The sequence below is a fragment of the Paramisgurnus dabryanus genome, chromosome 2 (genome assembly GCF_030506205.2).
Source record: "Paramisgurnus dabryanus chromosome 2, PD_genome_1.1, whole genome shotgun sequence".
Classification (NCBI taxonomy): domain Eukaryota; kingdom Metazoa; phylum Chordata; class Actinopteri; order Cypriniformes; family Cobitidae; genus Paramisgurnus; species Paramisgurnus dabryanus.
Genome location: NC_133338.1, coordinates 43,267,949 through 43,290,562, shown reverse-complemented (window position 1 = coordinate 43,290,562; position 22,614 = coordinate 43,267,949). Strand labels below are relative to the sequence as shown.

The 22,614-nt window shown below is 40.6% G+C and overlaps 1 protein-coding gene across 6 annotated transcripts in view; it reads left to right on the top strand.

The window, feature by feature from the left end:
- The first annotated feature begins 518 nt into the window (after positions 1–518).
- The window catches only part of pcdh7b (protocadherin 7b), a 136,738-nt gene continuing 114,642 nt past the window's right edge, over positions 519–22,614 (top strand). For all 6 annotated transcript variants that reach the window (XM_065289048.1, XM_065289047.1, XM_065289046.1 and 3 more), the window contains exon 1: positions 519–4,415. In XM_065289048.1, the coding sequence (XP_065145120.1) occupies positions 1,329–4,415 (3,087 nt within the window). In that variant the 5' untranslated portion in view covers positions 519–1,328. The remainder of the gene's footprint in view (positions 4,416–22,614) is intronic.

The following is a 22,614-nucleotide window of genomic DNA, read 5'->3' as shown; positions in this document are numbered from 1 at the left end:
CCGCATAATGAAACTTCGATAATAGCGAGTGGATTGTGGCTTTTAAAATCAATGCATTATTTCTGATGATGGTGTTATGCAGACACATTCCTCTTTCTCAACAAATTAACATATTGACTTGCATGCTTACATATAAGGCAAGAAATGCATTTGCCATGTATTATCCTCGATTTAACAAACAAAGCTTTAGTTATTATATCACATAAACCGTAATAAAACAGCTTAAGCCTCTCGATCAAGCTGGTAAATCTCCCCGCGTCTCATAACCCATCGGTCACCAATTGGTAAATTATGGTTCATAAGTACAATTTTGCAATAAATTATCCCTGTGAACCAAAAAGAGGAGAACACTGAAACTAAGCGATCAAGTTGAGCTTTGTTTGTCGCACAGGGAGCGCAGCACGAATGGGTGGAGAGAGAGAGAGAGAGAGAGAGAGAGAGAGAGAGAGAGAGAGAGAGAGAGAGAGAGAGAGAGAGAGAGAGAGAGAGAGAGAGAGAGAGAGAGAGAGAGAGAGAGACTCGCGCGCCGAGTGCCGCAGATACACACGCGCTTCTGCTGCAGGTGAGAGGCGCGCGCTGGACACAGGGACAGTCCTCGCGCTGGAATTTTAATGACACATTCCTAGCATCTGAGCCGGGATTATAACTCAATTTTTGTTCAATTTTGTATTTTGCCATAACGTTGAACAACACAGTGGCACTGCGGAGATTTTTTGTTACTCTCTCTAAAGCAAGTGAGAGAACTATTAGACATAGAGTGGACTGAAGAAATCTGCGCGCTTCTGTGCACAGACCAGGCACGCTGAGAGGACAGATCATTTGCGGTTAAAACCGTAACACACGGAGCGAAGAAGTTCGCAACCTCCAGTGATATTTTAATTTTCATTTCGTGTGGTGGGATATCATCTGAGTCAGACAGTTCAGGCAACTGGATGTAAAACGAGTTTAATTGATTTCGCAATGGAATGAATTTCTGGCTTTGCTGCCTTAAATGAAAACACTTTCGGCGATGTCAAGTCATGGCAAAGACGGAGTAGTCTCAGCAAGTAATTTCTGGCAAGTTAACATTTAACGCATTTTGTGAGAGAAAATGCATTGTTCTAAATGTCGTGTATTGAAGGACAAATCCATGGATAAAACGGAATCTTAGAGGAAAAAAGACAATATGCGCTGTTCCTGACTTCGGTTACCTCAGTGAGCTATCCGGTCGTGAACACACATGAACTGAGAAACAGGCGGTTTACTCCAAGCAAAGAGACGATTAATATTTGTTAAACAAATAAAACAAAATTAACGCATTTTTTTATTATAATAAACAGCAAGGAACAATGAGGACGACGGCACTTGTGGACTGTGTAAGCTACTGCTTTCTTATTTTGCAGCTGCTGAGTCAGCCCGCAGCCAAGCAAGTGCTCCGGTACCGACTGGCTGAAGAGGGTCCCGCCGACGTCCGAGTCGGTAATGTAGCCGCGGACCTCGGCATAACTGCTGGCATGGACGTGACTTTCACTCTCGAATCCGGTTCTGAATACTTTAAAATCGACAACATGACCGGAGACCTGAGCACGAACGAGCGACGGATAGACCGTGAGAAGCTGCCGCAGTGTCAGATGATTTTTGACGAGAACGAGTGTTTTATAGATTTTGAAGTGTCCGTGATCGGACCCGCGCAAAGCTGGGTCGATCTCTTTGAGGGGAAAGTAATTATTTTAGATATAAATGACAACACGCCATCGTTCCCCTCTCCTGTTCTCACTCTCTCAGTGGAGGAGAACAGACCGATTGGCACACTTTATCTCCTGCCCACGGCCACCGACAGAGATTTCGGAAGGAACGGAATAGAGAGATACGAGTTAATTCAGGACAACGCCGATAGCTCCGTCAGACGAATGGGTACTTCAGGCACCGGGGGTGTTGACACTCACACGGGAAAGCGGAGATATGACGACAGCGCGAGCCGGAGCAGCGTCTTTGAACTTCAAGTTGCTGACACCACAGACGGCGAGAAGCAGCCGCAGCTTATTATCAAAGGCGCGCTGGACAGAGAGCAGCGCGACTCATACGAGCTGACTCTGCGCGTTAGAGATGGGGGCGATCCCCCACGCTCGTCCCAAGCCATCCTTAGAGTCATGATCACTGATGTCAATGATAACACCCCACGTTTCGAAAAAAGCGTTTATGAGACAGACCTGCCAGAAAACAGCTCCCCTGGTGCCCCCATCCTCCAGCTAAAAGCAGGCGATACTGATGTTGGGGTCAATGGACAGATTGAGTATGTGTTTGGGGCAGCCACAGAATCAGTGAGACGTTTGCTGCGGCTGGACGAGAGCACTGGCTGGCTCAGTGTTTTGCATCGAATCGACCGTGAAGATGTGAGCCAGCTTCGCTTTACGGTCATGGCACGTGACCGTGGTCAGCCCCCTAAGACCGACAAGGCAACAGTGATCATCAACATCAAGGATGAAAACGACAATGTTCCTAATATTGACATACGAAAAATCGGACGCATTTTTCTTAAAGACGGTGTGGCCAATGTGGCCGAGGACGTCATTGTTGACACCCCCATTGCTCTGGTCCAAGTTTCAGATCGTGATAAAGGGCCAAATGGTATAGTGACGTGCACTGTAGTGGGCGACGTTCCGTTTCAGCTCAAACCGGCTAGTGAGGTCGAGGGTGAGATGAATAAAAAGAAGTACTTTCTCCATACGTCAGCACCACTTGATTATGAGGCAGTGCAGGAGTATAATGTGGTCATTGTTGCTGTTGACTCGGGCAGCCCTAGTCTCTCTAGCAACAATTCCCTTATAGTGAAAGTGGGGGACATGAATGACAATCCACCAGTTTTTAGCAAAAGCACAGTTGAAGTTTCATTTTTTGAGAACAATGCTCCTGGCGAGCGTGTAGTGACAGTATTGGCCTTAGATGCAGACAGTGGCAAAAATGCAGAGATCTCATACTCCCTGGACTCCTCTGTGAGCGGAATATTTTCCATTGATGAAGACACGGGTGACATTCGTGTCAACACTATACTTGACAGGGAGCAGACGGAGAGGTACGAGTTCAAAGTTATCGCCAAAGACAAGGGCATGCCTGTTCTTCAGGGCTCAGCCACGGTGGTCGTCATGGTGGCAGATAAAAATGACAATGAACCAAAGTTTATGCAGGATGTCTTTACTTTCTACGTGAAGGAAAACCTGCAACCCAACAGCCCTGTTGGCATGGTAACGGTCATGGATTCTGATAAAGGACAAAATGCGGACATGAGTCTATACATTGAGGAGGAAGAGGACATTTTCTCCATTGACAACAATACAGGCACCATTTACTCAACCATGGCTTTTGACCGTGAGCAGAAAACCACATACTGGTTCCGTGTCAAAGCTGTTGATGGAGGTGATCCTCCTCGGTCTGCTACAGCCACCGTGTCTCTTTTTGTAATGGATGAGAATGATAATCCTCCCACTATTACTTTTCCCATGAATAGCTCATACACACTTCTCCCCCCATCTAGCAATGTGAGAACGGTGGTCAGGACTGTCTCAGCGACCGATACTGATACAGGAGTCAATGCTGAACTGAGCTACAGCATAGTCGGAGGAAACCCATTTAAATTATTTGAAATTGATACAGTAACTGGAGTGATCTCATTAGTTGGCAAACTAGAACAGAAACATTTTGGCCTCCATCGTTTGGTCGTGCAGGTGAATGACAGTGGCGTTCCATCACAAAGCACAACCACACTGGTGCACATATATGTCAACGAAACGCTCTCCAACTCGACTGTTGTGGAGGCGCAGATCGCCCGAAGCCTTGGTACGCCACTCAATGCTGACATTGCAGGCGACCCCAACTATGACTTGGGAAAGCAACGGCTAAGCATTGCCATCGGGGTTGTGTCAGGCATCATGACGGTCATTCTTATCATCCTGGTGGTAGTCATGGCCCGCTACTGCAGACCCAAGAACAAGAATGGCTATGAGGCAGGAAAGAAAGACCACGAGGACTTCTTTACACCTCAGCAACATGACAAAAGCAAAAAGCCCAAGAAAGACAAGAATAAGAAAAAGTCTAAACAACCTCTATATAGCAGCATCGTCACTGTTGAAGCATCCAAGCCTAACGGGCAGCGCTACGATGGCGTCAATGAGAAACTGTCGGACAGTCCAGGAATGGGCCGCTATAGATCTGTCAACGGCGGCCCCGGAAGCCCAGATCTTGCCCGGCATTACAAATCCAGCTCGCCTTTGCCCACTGTTCAGCTGCACCCACAGTCACCCACAGCGGGAAAAAAGCACCAAGCTGTTCAGGACCTGCCACCGGCCAACACATTTGTGGGCACTGGAGATAACATATCCATCGGATCAGACCACTGTTCTGAGTACAGTAGCCAAACCATCAACAAGTACAACAAACAAGTAAGAGCATATCTTAATATTGAATTAATGATATCACTTAATCATATTTTAATGTTCAAGGTTTATCTGAGTGTCTGTAAACACCAACACTATTCAGCCTACACTGTAATATTATCATGCTGGAATTATGTATTTATATCTATTGTGTAGCTTATTTTTAGCCGATTCATTCGTATCCCTATATCGACCTGCTTTGTTTTAGAGTGCCATTTAGATGTAATGTCTCTACAATGTCAGGGATATCACATTCGCCAGACCACCTAAGGTGCAGAGGCCATGCTGCGGACGTGTTTGCATGTTTGTTACAGCACAGTTGCAGGGCAGATGTGGGTGTTAATTTCGATGACCTCTGTCTGAATGCACGTCTGAAGATCACACGTGGCTCTGGTTCACAGCTATTCCATCTCAGCAGTAGGTTTGCAGCTGGAGTATGACCCAAGCCCTGTTATCAAAACATATTACTTTTTTCTCTTTCTGGGATAGGGCAGGGGTGAAAGAGATGAAGCAGAGAGGAAAGATTTAAAAAGGTGGAATGTTAGTTGCGGTGTCATGTTTTAACGCGCTTATCCGAACAGACTGGGAACATCTGGGCAGGAGGTTGTATTTAAAATTCCTATCTTCGGACCAATTCGCAGACCTAGCAGTGAAATCTGGCCCGATCACTCATTCTCTCTCTTATCTCACACCTTCTTATCTTTATTTTTACTCCATACCACTTTAACTCTCCTTTTTTGCTCGGGCCATTATGTAAAATGCCCTTTGTTACGGCAGGCATGAAATGACTTTCAATTTTCAGGGCACATGCGTGAAATAATCAATCCATATCATTATTGTCCCTGTCCTATGGAGTGCTTAGGGCTAGGTGAGGTTAATACAAAATGAAGTCAGCCCTTTCATTGTCCAGATTTGCCAGGAAAAGAACACTTGGCCTGTCGTTTCATGTGTTTTCTAAGGTGGTTAATGCATTATTGATTCCTATCAAACATGGTGTAAGTAGTGCCCTCCCTTGAATTCCAGAACAATGCCCTTTAAACACAAGCTGCAAGATAGCCTTCTCTCTCTCTGTCTCGCTTTCTCTGTGTGTCTCATGCACAAACACATACACCTTAATTCATTTTTAGCATTTTCTTTCTTGCATATGCTCTCTGACTCAAACACACATATATATAGATTTACTTTTCTGTCTGGCTCATCCCTCTAATATCCTATTTTATCTTCATTCTCATTCCTTCATCTGTCAATTTCAATTTTAGTTGCATTATTGGCATTTGCAAAAACTGTACATTGGATTAGGCAAAGCATTTGCAACATAGCCGTTGGCAGGGAAATAATGCAGAAACAAAGACAGTGCGAAAAAAACATTCAGGACTTATGGAAAAATGCATAGTCTCTCTCTCTCTCTCTCTCTCTCTCTCTCTCTCTCTCTCTCTCTCTCTCTCTCTCTCTCTCTCTCTCTCTCTCTCTCTTCTCCTGCACTCTTGAGCAGCCCTCTGATGTGCTGTGTTTAGGTGTCTGCACTTCTTTGCGACTACCGTTGCCGTTGTTTCTTTCGGACATCTCATGCATATTTAAACACAGCCTCCATTTGCTTCCCCGGCACATGTATTGTGTGTCCGAGTACTGGGGTTGGATAATTATTTATTTGCTTTTTATTTGAGAGCTGCAGTGCTTTCTAGACTCCATCCATTTGTTTGTCCATGCAGAAGCAGGTTGTTTCTTCGTAGGGTACTACATTATTACCAGTTTGCAATTACTGCGTCCTTGGTAAGAGGCGAGATCAAGCCCAGGGTCATTACGGATTACTAGCAGCTCTTTAGATGTTTTATTGAACATCATCAGGAGTAGCCAACAAAACCATTAAGATTGTTGCATATAGCGTAATAGTCTATATCAGATATGCTATAAGGAGTACTCAGTGAAGTTTCATTTTTGAACCTTATGGGTTTCCAGCTTACTTTTAAAAGTAGAAGATCTGTGTTTTTGTTGATATTTTTTTGATGTAAGCTTATTTCATATGATTATTATTTTGAGGTTTTGTAGCTTCCTTCTCATTTTCTGTGGCTGTCATTTATCATGGAGGAAAGTGTGGCAGGCGCACTCATAGTGGACGTAAGCCATTTGATTGACTCACTGATTTAATGAGGGGTCCACTACTGTGAAGCAGCATGGAGGTTTAAGTAGAGCTGGGATGTATTTAATGTAATTGTATTTAATATAAGTGTCGTGTAAAATGATTAAGTGGGTTTCGAATTTGAAACGGTACACTTGGTTATAAGCATTTGGTAAAGATACATGCAAATGTAAATAAGATGCGCAAAATATTTTATATTTGGCCGATAAATAAGTGACTTGCGTTTCAGTACTGTTCTTTTCACACAGACTTTTCATAATCTCAGAGATGTAGCCTTTAAATTAATGATGGTGAACATATAGAGGTATTAATAAAGATGTCTTGTAAATGATTTGAAAAACGTAGTATCTCCGGTTTCTGGACAAGTAAAAAATTTTCTTCACAGCAGAATTCCCTCCGGTGAAGTCATCCATGAAAACTACCTGTGTTTTTCTCCTCGTGAAAAGGCCCGGCTTTTTTTGATCGTGTTTGATTTCAGTTCTTGCGGTCTGACATCTGAGATGGTCTCTCTCTCTCTCTTTCCTCTTCCTCTCTCTTTTCTTCTGTCTAGTGGAGGAAAGGGTAAAGGAGACAGAGACTAGAAAGAGGGCCCTGTTAACAGGCTAGAGAAAGGTCTCTACTGTTCTCAGTTAGTGTGCATGTGTGAGTGTTGAGAGGGATTGAGTGCAGTGGCCTCGTAAATGTGTGTTCTGGTTTCATGTTACTTACATCCCCCTAATCTCCTTTTTAAACATGCACGGTAGGAAACGACACCACGGTGTTCGTCCCAGACAGGTAACCGGACAACACTGGCGATTCGATGTCCCATTGCACATGAGACATTTAAGATGTCGTTAATTTAACTTAATGCAGGTAGGAGATGTCGTCTTCCTGCTTGCCAGTAAGGTAATATATCAAGGCCTTTTACGAGACTCAACACCTTTTTCCCTTCTTGCACATTTTCTCTAAACTTGTTTGGTTGCTTGCCATTAATAGGCCTGTTTGAAGTTGTTGGTTTACACAAATTCAGTTGGTGTTAATAAAACTGATGTGCCCGATGGGACAATGTCTTCTCCTACCTATGCAACGTTTGGTTCCATACAGTCAGCACTTTATTTACACAGAGGTTAATTTTACTGAAGAAATAAAGGCTGTTTCTCCAATGTCTACATTTATGCATTTGGCAGATGCTTTTATTTTTATCAGTGGGTTCGCTGAATTGAACCCATAACCTTTTGCATTGCAAAAGCAAAGCTCTACAAATTCAGCTACAGGAACAATGAATCTATAATTGCTATTGAGTTAAGCAAAAAATACAATCTGGGTTCAATGTTTAATCATTTCCTATAATCTTCTTGTCTGCATGAGAGGCAATGAAATGCATTTTATAAATATGAGTGTCATTTACAGCGAAAATGGATTTTGGCCAATTTTGTCCAAAAAGTGCTGGATCAACTCGAGCCGGAATTGGAATCAAATATCGTCTGCTATTTGTGCTTTGGATATTGTCCATATCCAGTCTTGTCGGAGATTGTTTCATAAATGACCGTTTTTAAGTGGTTTTGAGGTCAGAATTTGGTTAGTGTGACGTTGTTGCAGGGTCACATGCCAGTGTTTTTAATATTGCATGTGCTTTACATACGACGTGCCTCGTGGACCAAAACGTCATGGCACTAGATGTGTGCATCACAAAAGCTTTTCCATGCAAATAGTGATCACGCCTACCGTGTTTATGAGTTTGTGTTTGTTCTTTTACATTCGGCTCGTGTCACTGCTAGGAAACATCCACGCAAATCGCAGAAGCTGATTTTCATTAAACACAAATGTGTTGTTAGATCCTTAAAGTCACAAACAAAAGAAACCTGTGAATGGAGCATGCATTTGCAAGCAATGGATTTCACATTACAAATATTTTCAATAATTTAAGGGATCGGAGGGTTGACAACTGCCTTAAAATCAATGAAGCAATTAGTTTATATTTACACACGGCAATATATTCTGTTCATCACAATACAGTACCGTAAAATTAACTACAAGCCATCATGGTCACGTCGCATTAAATTACACGCCATGTGGTGGCACAAAATTGGTTGTGTGTGGGTAATGGAGACCAGGACAGAATTAGATCAGCTGAAGACTTGATTGCTGTGTTATTAGGCAGAGTTTGTCAGTTAAATGCCAGCATTGAACGGCCAGTGCTGGCCGAATCTGTGACAGGTACAGATCTGATTCAAGATGATGCACGTGCACATACTGTAGCTTCCGCTGGAAAAGACATGCATTTGGCAGACACTTTCATCCAAAGCGACTTAGTGAAGGTATACATACAAGCTATACAGGAGCACAATACAGAAAATGTATACGAATTCAAGATTTAAATGCGGATGTACCTCCTACCAAAAATTACCATATGCATATAATTAATCTATTTTTTAGCTAGATCATTAAATAAAGGCTGAAGTGTGCGGATCGGCAGAGCTTTGAAATATAGAGGCCAACTCTTCATTTGCATGTACAGGTCAATGCTTAATTTGTGCCCAGTGTCTTGCATTGACATGGCCGTATGTAAAACAGTAATGTAAATGACCTTTGAAACTTTAGCTAGGGTATTAACGCTATTTTTGATACTGTGCTGGGTCAGCTTAACAGAGAAAACAGTTCGAAATACAGTTGCATTTTTTCCTTCTTTTTGGAGTGCATTTTGTAGCGATTGCACTTGACCTTTTGAAAGTAGTGCAATGTCCCTTTGATTTTTTTCTCTCCATCTGTTACTGTAAGTAATCTATCCTTTCAGCTGCCCGTTGACAGCTTGATGTAGCTCAAGTGTACCAGGATTCACTCTCTCTTATTCTCTATCATTGCCTCTCTTTCTTCGTTCGCCTCTATTTTTTCTCCATTATATTCTCTCCTGTAGTGGTTTGTTCTCTGTCGTAGGTCCGTGAATAGTCATGATTGAAGCTACGGAGATGCACTCGTAACGTTCATCATGCAAAAATGATGAAAGCGACGATTGCAGGTCGGAAGGAATGCGGCAGGGGCCGGAGCGAAGAAAAAAAGTGAGATCATCTCTTGATTGGTTGCCGCTGCGCTGATTGTAAGTGCTAGTGTCATCACCGTGTGTGCTTAACCCCCATCTGTACTTCAATTCCGATGGTGTCCAAACTCGCAGAGTGCACTAGATTATAACCCGTGAAGCAGAAACGCACACACACATGCTTTCAAGCTGTAGCATTTCTTGACGATTATCTAAGTGTAATATTGCAGATTCTTGTCCTAAACCCTCCATTTTCAGTCTTGCGTTTTGGTTTCTACATCATTGTGAGCGTTTTACAGTGACTTTACTCCATTTATTGTGGTAAAATCAATAAACTATATGGCCTTGAGTGGCTTGTTTTTATCAAATGGTGGCAACAGCAGTATAAATAAGACAGCTCACCTCTCTCTCCACACCGGCCGGAACCGAGCGTGCGTTTTTTGTGAGGCCATGTGCACATCTGTCTGTTTGTGTGCGTTTGGGTTATTGTTTCTGCCGCTCCGGCCCTGTCTGTGTACTAACGCAAGCGGTGCTCACCACTTAGCTTTGTTACAGACTAACACAGGGGAATAGTTCACTGTCAACACAAAGAGCACAAACAGGGATCAAATGAAGTTCAAAATGACTTGCTTTTAAAAGTGAAACGTTGTGTTTTTATAGTGCCATGTTCATGGTTGTGGCCTGGGGCACGTCTCACAAAGCTGGTTTGAGTGGCTGCCTGGGTAAGTTTGAGCTTAGTTTGTGGTTTTGTTTTATTTTGACCACCCAGATCTTTGAAAATCTGGGTTTGTTCACACTTTGTTAGATAGGCCTCTGATGTGGACATGGAGGAATTTTTTAAAAAGTGAAACGGTTTTGGCAAACCATTTTACCACTGTCATAAGTTTTCCTCTGAATGAAAGGGGATATTAAATATGACAGGATGTTGAAGAGGAAGATTGAAAAGAAATGTGGGATGTCAGCCATACAGGAAAGTAATATCAGAGGATGTATTACATTTTACCACATTACATAAGAACGATTATGGAAATATACTTTTTTTAAATAATCTATCATGATAAATCACTTACAATAGCAATAGTGTGTATTAAGAAAGTAAATTGGGTCTATTTTGATTTGGTTTTAATAATTTGCAATGAAGTGAGGAATTATCCTCCCTGCAGTTTCTGTATATTCTGATGATGTGTATACAGATTTGACTTTTGTGTTTCAGTGCGCGTGTGTGTGTGGGTTAGCTATGTGGTTTACGGGAACATGAATAGTGTATAATGACATGTTAACTATGCTATAACCATGGTTTATTGGGACTCAGGAAGTGATCAACCCCATCAGCAATGTGATATTTGTTGATACAAACATTTCTTTGATGCAATTATGATTCGATTAAGTTAATTTATTAATACTTTAATATTACGTGCCTAGTTAAGCAGTTACATTTAATAACTTGCAGATACAACCAAAATATATTGCAACAAGTTTGACAAGCAATAAGAAAAAAAGGTCACATAAATCAAAAATATGTTTAGTGTTTCAGCCGGTGCTTGCAAAGGTTTTATGCCTATCTGTTTATCCAATCCATTTTCAAATACAAAATTTTCCAAACCCACGATTTGCGTCCGATAACAGTCACAATGTCTTCTGCCTCTTTCGTTTTGTTTTCGCTGCTACAACCGCTTTGTTGCTGCAATGCATTCTAGGCGTGTGACGGATCACAAAACTCACGGTTCGGATCACATTACGGCTTTTGAGGCACGGATCAGATAATTTTTCGGATAAGAAAAAACAAAAAACAAAGAGGGGTCTAAAGATTATAAATTAAAATAAAGGTATAAATTAAATATATGTATTATTTTTTAGAGCTTCAGAAGTGATTTTCTCTTGGGTTGTTTGATTAATATTAATGGCATAGACTTAAGTAGGTAAATTGAGATTACTGTCTCTTTAAGATAAGCATGGACTGGTTTTTGCCTTACCTATACATAAACTTAAGACATAAACAAAAGTTTTTATTAGAAAAAGAACACTGTGGAGATCATTGTATGTGCCCTGTCAAGAACAAAAAGATTTTTATGTTCACTTGCTTTTTGAAACGCGTCTCTCCGAGTGTGCACTTTTGAGTTACGCTACGTTGTTTTTCATTTCTCTTTTCACCAAATGTATTTTAATCAACTACAGTATAAAGCACAGTAGTCTACACATCAAGAGTTCAGGGGCCTCATTTATCAACAGTGCGTAGAAAATGTTCTATATTTGTACCTACGAATGAAATTTAGAATGTGCCTAAGTACAAAAGAATCGGGATTTATCAAACGTGCGCATGGGGTTCGTACGCACATCAGTAAGTAATCCTTGATGATAAATCCCACTTGTTCTTAAGCACCATGCTCGTGCACGTTCATGGTCATTTGCATTCCGAAACGCCTCCGATGAACCATATATGGTGACAACACCTCCCGTTTTAAGTCACGTGGTTGTGCTTTTTCCCACAGAAATTGAGTTACTGGTGGATGAGGTTAAATCCTAATAACACATCCTGTTTGGTTTAGTTAGTGCGGGAGGAATGACTAACAAAAGAAAACAAATCTACATGTGAACATGTTACCAGTGAGTTTAATTCCGTTGAATATGAGCAGAGAACACTTCCAGAAATAAAAAAGTGGGTTGACATTAAATTAACAGCAAAAAAAAACGCGTCACAGCACACCGACGTGAAACGAGTGCAACTGGAGGAGGACAGACAACTTTCCACCTTGGACAGCAGCATATATAACCAGCATCATTGCCGCGATCTTTGAAAACGCGCTACCGGCGGAATGGATTATTTGCCAAGTCTTCCAATAACGCAAGCTAATCCATTGCGCTGTGTCAAGCATTTGTCGGAGACTTAATTTATACAAATCACATGTAGAGCTTTCACAGATACATATCACAAATAAATCATTATACTTATTTGCTGTTACCATACTGACATTGATCATTTTTAACACCTGCTTGTGGATAAAAAATAGACACTTCTTTACTCACTGGAACAGGGTCCTATGTAGTATCGCTATTCTACCACTAGATGCTGTGCGTACGCATACTCAGAGGTGTGCGTATATTTACACACATTTCTACGTATAAGTGCAATTTGATAAATTCCACACTTTGCGTAAAACTGTTCCTACGCACACTTTACGCACACTTCTGTGCGTACGCACGTTTGATAAATGAGGCCCCTGATCTTTGAAGGGCATAGGGATGATTACGTCTCATAAGAGCACATTCGGACACATTCAACCTCAAATGTGCATCTGTGCGTACAGAAAACTGCTCACTTTAGCGCCTTTTTGCGGTTAAATTGTTTATAATCACTTAAATGTTAACATTTGCAAGCCTTGAAACATGTGCAAATGATAAACTTTCAATATTTAAGTATGCGTACTAATCTACGAATCGCATGCGAGCCTAACCGTGTGTCGTGATCAACTGCGATCCGACCACTTTTGCATTCACTTGCTGAACACTGACACTAGCACACGTAAATAAATAAAAATGTGCACTTTGGTGGAAATGCACAGATTTTATGTGTGGCGTATTGTTAGAAATTTAATCGATGCATCAATACGTACCTATGTAGTCTTACACCCCCAATAAGGGACTATGTACAATACAACCCGTTCTCACCAAGATGCGTACAAATGACACGCAGTGTGATTATCGTGCAATAGATACGCCAAATTCCGATTTTGCGTGCATATGATACGCCAGTCCTTCCCATTCACTTATATGGCGAATCGTTTCGTGACGTTTTATTTATTGTTTTCTCATTTGTTTTCTGTTTTTTAAACCATTTTCGCTTGGGTTTAGGGTTAGATTTCACATTTGTTTAAGCAGGTTATTTAATATACAGGTTTCTCTAAGTTTTTATCTATATTTAAGCCATGGTCGCTTGGAGTTGGGGTTAGAGTTGGGGTTTGGGTTAGGATGTCATTTTTATATAACAAAAAGTTGTTCTAACCCTAAACCCAAGCGAAAATGGTAAAAAAAACAGAAAACAAATGAGAAAACAATAAATAAAACGTCACGAAACGATTCGCCATATAAGTGAATGGGAAGGACTGGCGTATCATATGCACGCAAAATCGGAATTTGGCGTATCTATTGCACGATAATCACACTGCGTGTCATTTGTACGCTTTTGGTGAGAATGGGTTGGTACAATAATGCACACCAAGAATGACCAACAGCTTAATATTGCAATACTGCTGTACAGTTTTGGCTATACTGAGCTGTAGTTGTGGGTCATACTGAAACATGTCAAAAGATCTAAAGTTGTAAAAAGTCTCATAAATCGTCCAAATCATGTTAACTCTAATAATGACAGCAGGGTTGTGTGAAGGATGGGTTTATGGATACAATTGGGGATAGATGATATGATTAGCCTGATATGAAGTCTTTGAGATGTCACAGTAACACAGTGAAACAAATCTGCTCATGTGTGCGCTGACATCTAAAAGCGGGAAATGTACAGTAATTTTCCAGATGGTTTTACAAAATGTGACCCAGATCTATCACCCGAGGCACAAAATCACTCGTATACCTGCACACAATCCGTCGCCAGACGTTTGTTTGGTTTCTCAACATTTGCTCTGCCCCAGTGTAAAGCACACAAGTGTGAGGGCCTTAAATATTAAGTGAGTTGTGATCTCTTGACTGCATAAGTGGAGATTAAACACCAGGGCCGGTATAAATAATGCAGAAAGTCTTACATATTTGTGTAAAGGAAACTGCTTCTCATCATTGAGACCTCATTGGTATGGAATAGAGATGTGGCTGAAGTCAAACGGATTCAAAAGGAATGGAATAAGTGGTGGATTAAACAGACTAGGGTTTGCCAATAGGGATCTATTTCTTCTGCCACAGTGTCATTCGGTGAGCTGCAGAAAGAGATTACAGCTGTGTGTGTGCATGTGCGTGTCCAGTCTGTTCCCAAATGAGATTATGTGTATGTGTGGCGCAGGAGAGGGAAGGTTCAGCGGCCATCCATCAAGCTGTGGGAGAGCCGTGTGGCATTGCATCTCAGGAGTCAGAGCAAGGCCAAGGTGTGTGTGAGTGAGTGTGTGTGTGTGTGTGTGTTTGTGTGCGAGAGAGAGAAAATTCGCTGCAACAAGGGTCTCTACGGTTCAGCCATTCCATCACAAGAACACTGTCACTTAGCTACATGCGAGGAAAGGTGTCTGTGCGTGTATGTGCGCACACTCGGTTCCCAGTGGGTCTTAGAAAATAAGAATGCTCGGAAACTGTAAAAAAAAAAGAAGTGGAATGCAAGCAAAAAATATGTCTTGGTGAAGTTTTTTTAAACAAATATTTTTACTACGAAAATCCAGAGGTAGCAAAAATATTCATTATCACATGCCACCTCACCCAGCTAGCCAGGAAGTATTATATCGATGAAAGGCCACCAAAAAGAGACCAGGCTATTAGTGTTGGCCAATATATCTTGTCAGTGCACGGATTGCAGTCCGGCCCTTGAAAAATGAAGGTCACGCTCGGGAGTTTATGAGAGGCTGTTATAAAATCAGCTGAATTATGGAGTCCCCTGGGCCTTTTCAGTCATGTTAATTTCAGACACAACGATGTGGTGTCCCCTCTCTCTCTCTTGCCGTAGTGTTGAAAAAGGGCAGGTGATTAGGTGAATTATATTGTGATTTAAAGTCGGTAATGCCATGAAAGTGTGCTTGTTCACTCTGTGAATGATGATCGGGTGTCAAAGTCTGTGTGCATGGGTTGGAGTGATATCAGACTTTTATTATGGGAAAATCCTATGAATTGGTACAATATGTACTGCTTATTAAACTTGCAAATTGGTTGCATACATATGGCAAAATGTGCAGGTACAAATGAGTGAGAAGAGGAAAAGTGCGTTTATTGATAGAAAAACTGAGAAAGGTCAAAGATTTACCAACGGGCTTTCGTGATCTAATGAGATGGTGATGATTTTGCTCATGAATATTAATTAGGTTGTTCTGATGTTATACTGTATACTGTTCATTTACATAAGATACTTATGTATTTTTTTTAACTATTAATATACAGTAGGATTAATACATAAAGGTTGTGTGCAACCATATATTTAAATTCTTTAGAAAAGTCCCAGGCTGATTTTTGAGATTTATTTTCAGATCAGCATTCCATTTGAGCAAATAATATTTTATTGCATTTTTAAATAGTATAAGCATGTATCAGATTTAAGTGCGTAACCTACATATTTTACTTTCAGATTATACCTGCAAAAAAGCATGTGGGGGAGTGAGGGGTGTAAACGAGGCAAGCACACTCCTCTCTAATAAAGTCTTTTATGGGCAGAAAACAATTCCTCCTCAAGTATTGGGTCTATGGTCATTTAATTTTCACAAGCTAGCAGATTTATAGAGTCTACCTGAGCTCTCTGCAGAGACACTATCCTGAATTAAAACTTGTGATAGAGGATAAATAATATAGAGCAAGATCGTTCTCTTCCTACATCCCATTTTCCTCTGCCCACCCCACCTATATTTTCTCAGACTAGCTTTTGTAATCACTAGGTTGTGTACATTCGGTCATTCAACCCCTGTTCACAGAGACTCAACACCAGCCGTCCCGCCAGTATAATAACCGGCCCAGAGAGCCAAAGTCTTCAGTGTCTCTTGTTTTTTACTAGAGGGAGTGGGGTTATAATCAAAGCTTCCTCTGTGACTCTTCTACAACCAATTTACTTCAGAGGTGGGGGTCACTGCAACACTTGGACGTTATAGTCCATTGTGAATTACAGGTCAGGCCTTGAATGGTGGGAATGCCCGGAGGGGACAGAAATGTGCCAAAAAATAGCATCCCAACATCAGCTCACATTTTTTATCGAGCTGCTTATTGAAATCCATCATGGACAACAAAAACAAAATCCATTAGAGTAACGAATAAATACTTTTTTTTGCCATATTGCCACACGGAAGGAAGATTAGAATGAAAGAGTCCCAAAGAAACTGTGGCTTTTCTTTAATCGATTCATTTTTAATCAGCGATTATTAAAACCCATTTAGATGTATTACAGGGCTATAAAAAAATTAACTATTAAAACAGAAGTACATGATTTCTATTGTATAATGGTAGCCACGCTCTCTGTGGCTCACCATACATCTCAGGAATGTGCATGCTGTAGTCTATAATAGATGACATTGTAATGGGCTATTCCTAAAAACCTCAAGCTGGTTATTAAAACCAAAGCCCTACTGCACAAGTATGGTGAAAGAATTGGAGCAGTCTTTAGAAGGACCCTCATTTTCTTGTCACGTGGTCCGCGTTTGAGGAGAGATTATGAGCCCATGCTGCTACACAAGAGGCAACACCCCCATACCTTCAGAGTGTGCCTGAAAGATTTACAGTGTGCCTTTTTATTATTCTGCACCCTTTTGAAAAGACTCTCACTTCCCTCATTCGCTCTTGAATGGAGGATATGGCATTACCATCAGCGCCTTTTTTAACAGCACCAAAGCGTTATCTGCAGTATTATCTGCACGTACATGGTTTATTTAAAATGTGAGAACTTCTTGCATAAGGCTCATGTTTATATGGTAATCTAGAATATATGGCTTACATGCATGTTACTATAGTAATGTAGTAATGGCAGCTCCTCACTCAAGAATCTCTGTCATCGTATCTTTAAGGAAAATGTCGACTTTTTGGGACTTTAGCTTATTCACTTTGAGAAATCCATGCATACCTTTTTCATCTTTGTGCGTGCTGTTACCCTGTCTGACGCACCCACCGATAGCCTAGCTTAGCACAAAGACTGGAAGTAAATGGCTTCAGCTAGCATACTGCTCCCATAAGTGACAAAATAATTCCAACGTTTTCCTATTTATATGTTGTGATTTGTATAGTCACAGTGTGTACAAATAACAAGGTCATATGAGAACAACCATCTTTTAACCATATACATACTGGGAAATATTTTTCTCAGAAAGCGAAACACTACTTGGGCAGGGTGATTAGCGCAACACTTTCGCGAAATCTCTACTCCTCACCACAGGGCTTCTCAGGTGCTGTGAGCAAATCACTCCGCCCAAGTAGCAGTGCTTCACCTTCTGAGAATATAAAACAAACAGTGCTAAATAGCACTAAAAGTGGTTCTTGGCTAATCATAGAGGAACCATTTTAAGTGCCATATAGCACAGATGAAATACCGGTGTAGCAGCTGTGTAGAACCATAATGGTGCTATATACCCTACTGAAAAATCCAGCTAAGACCAGCATAAGCTGGTAGCTGGTTTAGGGTGGCACTAGCTGGTTTACGCTGGTCCTCCCAGCCTGACAAAGCTGGTCATGCTGGTGGGTCAGCTAGACCAGCTTAAAAAGGGACCAAAACACAGCTAGACCAGCTTGCTACACGAGCAAAACCAGCTTGCTACACCAGCAAAAACAGCTAAAACCAAGCTGGGAGACCAGCTAAAACCAGCTCACCAGCTTATGGTGGTCTTAGCTGGATTTTTCAGTAGGGTAGAAACATATGTGGTGCTATATGACCCCGTATGGTTCTTAATACGTGCCTTACAGGTGCTATATAGCACAAAAAATTGTTCCTCTATGATTACGAGCCAAGAACCATATTTTGTGCTATTTAGCCCGTTTGTTTTTAGAGTGTGGTTCCCAGTATGTATACAATTTAAAGATGGCTGTGCCTCATATGATCTTGTTATTTGTACACGCTGTGACTATACAAATCACAACAAATACATAGGAAAATGTTGCTGTTATTCTGTAACTTATTGGGAGCAGTATGCTAGCTGGAGCCATTTACTTCCAGTCTTTGTGCTTAGCTAGGCGAGTGGTTGGTGCGTCAGACAGAGTTACGGGACTCACAGAGATGAAAAGGGTATGTATGGACTTATCTAACTACTTGTTGGACCCCAGGAAGAATAGCCACTACCTTGGTAATGGCTAATGGGGATCCAAATAAATAAATAAATCTAACTCTGGGGGATACGGTGAATAATCGAAAGTCCCAAAAAGTTGTCATGTTCCTTTAAAGGCTACCTAGATAGGTACATACTACATATGTGACCCTGCCTGTAAAATCCTGGTTAAAGTTTTATAATCTAATTGTGAGATTAAGAGAATCAAAGTTTGATTTCAATAATTGGTTTCACATTTCACTTACTTAGTCAATATTAAAGATATCAAGGTTATATTTTTACAGAATGTTTTACATTATGTGGAATGATGATATGTAAATCACAAAAAATAACTTTAGATGGGTTTTCACATGCCGGGTCACTTATACATATTGTATATTCCATTTACATCAAAATTTATGTGACTAGTTGCTAGGTGATGGACACCCACTTACAACTTGCTTTTGCTCATTACAGTATTGCATTGTCAAACACTGTGAAATACCACCTGGCTCTCAACCTTGGTGGCCATGCGAGCACTATGTTACGTAATGACTGTTTGGCTGATATTCGTGACAGTTCTTTTCGCTGTTCTTCATAGTTTGTTGTCTATTTAGGGGTCCCTCTTTAGTGGAGTGCTTTTTAGGGCCACTGGTAATTTGTGTCTTTAGCGATCGGAGATCAGTCAATTCAGCGGATTCAATTAGCCGTGAGAGAGGGGCACTAGCTTTTACAGCGCGGGCACATAACTCAAACAAAGCACTTTGCAGACCTGGCTAGTTTTGTAGCTCTTGGCACACAAGAGCAACTTTGCTAGCCAGCATTGTTGTTCTTTTCTCTTATACTACCATTATCACAGAAAGACAGCAAAAGAGAGCAACAGAAGAAAGTTGCAAGGGCTATCCATCTCGACAGTGTCTTGGAAATGCTTCATACGTGGGTTTAAACAAGCCCATGAAACATTGTTGAGATGTGTGTTTACTTTAGATATGGACTATATTTTTACAGCCTGACCACCATAGTTGATAATAACAAATGATGTATGTGGCTTCAAAGAGACCATTGCAGATCCCAATGGTTAAAGCTTTGATGCTTTAAATGATAAATAACCATTTTAATCAGTCAGTAACCATAAATAATAGGAAGATATGACGTTGCTTAGTTCTCAGTTACAGCAATACAGTAAATAAAAGCTTGGATTTGTTTGTTTGGGCTATTGGCTGCTGTTAGGTAAATATTTTAACATATGTGCCTATATGTTTATTTCTATATACTGTAAGTTTAAGTGAGTCCCAACATACACACACACATTATGTGTGTAAACACTAAAGCAAGGCCAAGGAATTTCTTTTCTGTGAAAATCTGTCGACACAACTGTTGAGCTCAAACACCCTCCATATGCTTCCATCAAGTGTGCACCATTAAAAATCCTCTTCTCGGTTTGCTTTCTCATCCTCCCTTGGAGCCTAGATGTTCCCTTGTTTCTCTCTGCATTCTGTCAAAAAGTTTGCCGGAGTTTGGCTGTGGATAAAGGCTAAGCCGGAGGGAGATGAAAGAATGGGCTGTGAATGAGTTTGAACACAAACACTCTGGGTTTAGATGGACGTGGAGCAAGTGATCCAGAGGGCTGCAGGGCAGTGCAGTGGTGCTGTTCTCAGTGTCTGGATAAGAACTGCTGCTGCTCATGCAAATGGAGAGAGAGAGAATAGATGCTAAAAGCCCACTTGTATAGCGATTTTACATAATGTTCTTCCAGATTTAGGAGTTTAGGATACATTGATATGTAGGCAGGGGCGTTTGCTGACGTGAAATAATGTAGCATGGCTCTGGTATGTTATACAGTAGCATGAATGTCAAATAAAATGCTTTGTTTTTAAAGAATATCTATTTCCAGACTGGGTGAGCTCTACTATAGACTTAATCACTGGATTATTATTTAATATTAAAAATTATGTTAATGTGGAAAAATCTCAGCAAGTGAAATATTACATTTTAGTGTTAAGCAGCATGGGACATCGCCGACACATCTGCACAAAACTTTATGAATTTAATTAATCAGTTTATGAGCTGTACCTAGATGAAGGTTTGACTGATCCATGTAGAATAATAACCTGCCGCTGTCATCTTAAGTTAATAAATATTAATGAGCTCAGTGCCCTCCATGAAGGAGGTCTGTAATATGAGTGACATCATAACCCACCCTCGCTTCAAAACAAGCTCCGCCTTCACTGCACGCAGATGTGTTTGTTTTAGTGTATGTTTGTAGGCAGCTCTTACATCTCGACATAGGCCGTGTTATTCTCTGCATGTCGACAGCAATAGCGGCCTCTGCAAAAATAACATTGGCAGCCATGAGTGCGTATGCGTGAACGTGTGTCTCTGTGTCTGTCTTAAGCAGATGTACTAAAGAACTGACAGATTTGAAAAACAGGCAAATAGGAGGTGCTGGGAGCATCCTCAGGGCCTCTGTGTTTTCAAGCCGGGCGTAAATATAAGAGGAAGAAGTGTAAATAACAAGAATAAAACAGTAGGGGAAATACTCAAACTTTTATACCGTATCTTTCATCTCTTCCATTTTGGTCTTAGACACTTTTTTTGGTCTTAGACCATTTTTGTCTTACTCTTTATTCTCTCTTTTAAGGATTCTTGGAAGTTTGGTCAAGCTTTATTCGAATGACAATTTAACCGTTGTTTTGTTGTTCGTGTTCGATTTTCTTGTCCTTTTTTGTATTGAGTTCGATTTTTGTGACAGCTTTGATGGAGCAATTCAAATTTAATTTAATTTGTGTCTATACAGTTTCCTTGGAACAAAATACTTGCATGCATGTTCATGGCCCTACATGAGAAAAAGTCACAAAATGTCTGGAAGAAAAAGATAACTTAAGTTGTAATTTATATACATTGTAAATAGAAATGATAGCTCACTTTTACCATCTGTGTCTGTGAAAGTCTTTTTCCATACGGAAAAGAATGAGGAAAAGCTTTTTACCCCTATTTCAGGATATTAAAATTCCAATATAACAAAAAAGACACTGAAAACATATTTAATTTGGGCCTGTACAGTTGCTTTGGAACAAAAAATGTGGGTCAAATTGACCCGCGAACATCAAAATTGTTACAAAATTAGTTGGGTACACTTCAAAACATATAAGCAGGTCCAAACTTTGCATGCGTGTTCATGGCCATAAATGAAAAAAAACTCAGAAAATTTCAAGAATAAAATCACAAGTTAACTGTTTTTTCCGACAGCTTAAAAATCAAAACGGATCAAATTGACCCCGTTACATAATATAAGGGTTAATAAAGTAAGTCAACATAACTAACAGAGACACTCCATGTATTCAGCTCTAAGCAGTGTTTGTATAATAATGCATTCACAAGCACATGTTGCTATAGCTCAATTGGTACAGAACTGCGTTAGCTGCGGAAAAGGCCATTGGCTCAAATCCCCAGGGAACAAACATACTGATAAAACGTATGTAATGCACCGTAAGTTGCTTTTGATAAAAGCGTCTGCCAAATGCATGAATGTAGATGTAAAAAGCCCCACTCCATAAATTCAGTTGCAATGATTGCAGGAATTTTTTTGCAAAATGCACTCCATCTATTTGTATTCGTCTGAGTCCCATTATCGGTCTCTTCCTGTTATGTTCCATCCTTTATTAACTAGTAAAATTAAATGATTTGTCCCATTAAACAGACAGAGGGTCTTTGGAGAGAGCTCATCTCAGCCGTAGAGCACAGTTCAAACTGTGCAGTTTTTAGAACGTACGTCCCAAAGGAAAGAAATGTCACAAATTAGATCTGCTTAATATATATCTCAATTGTTTTTCTTAGACAGCAATGAGATGAAATGGGCACCAAATGGAAGCTTTTGTTTGAGTCTCTGGCTTCTCACATATCTCTCTTGAGACCATTCACTTGTAATCTCCTATAGAGTTTCAGATGTGAACAGATGCACAAACTGTGCAGAGACTATCAGTAGGGCTGCAAGATATATTGAAATATTGGAATATCGCAAATGTGCATAAGTGTTGGTTTGCAACAAAATGATTTTAATACTTCAAAAACGTATGCATAGTCAAAGTTATAGGCTGATGCATGTGAAAAACAGGTGAAATGTTTGTTGTACATAATTTGTAGTTT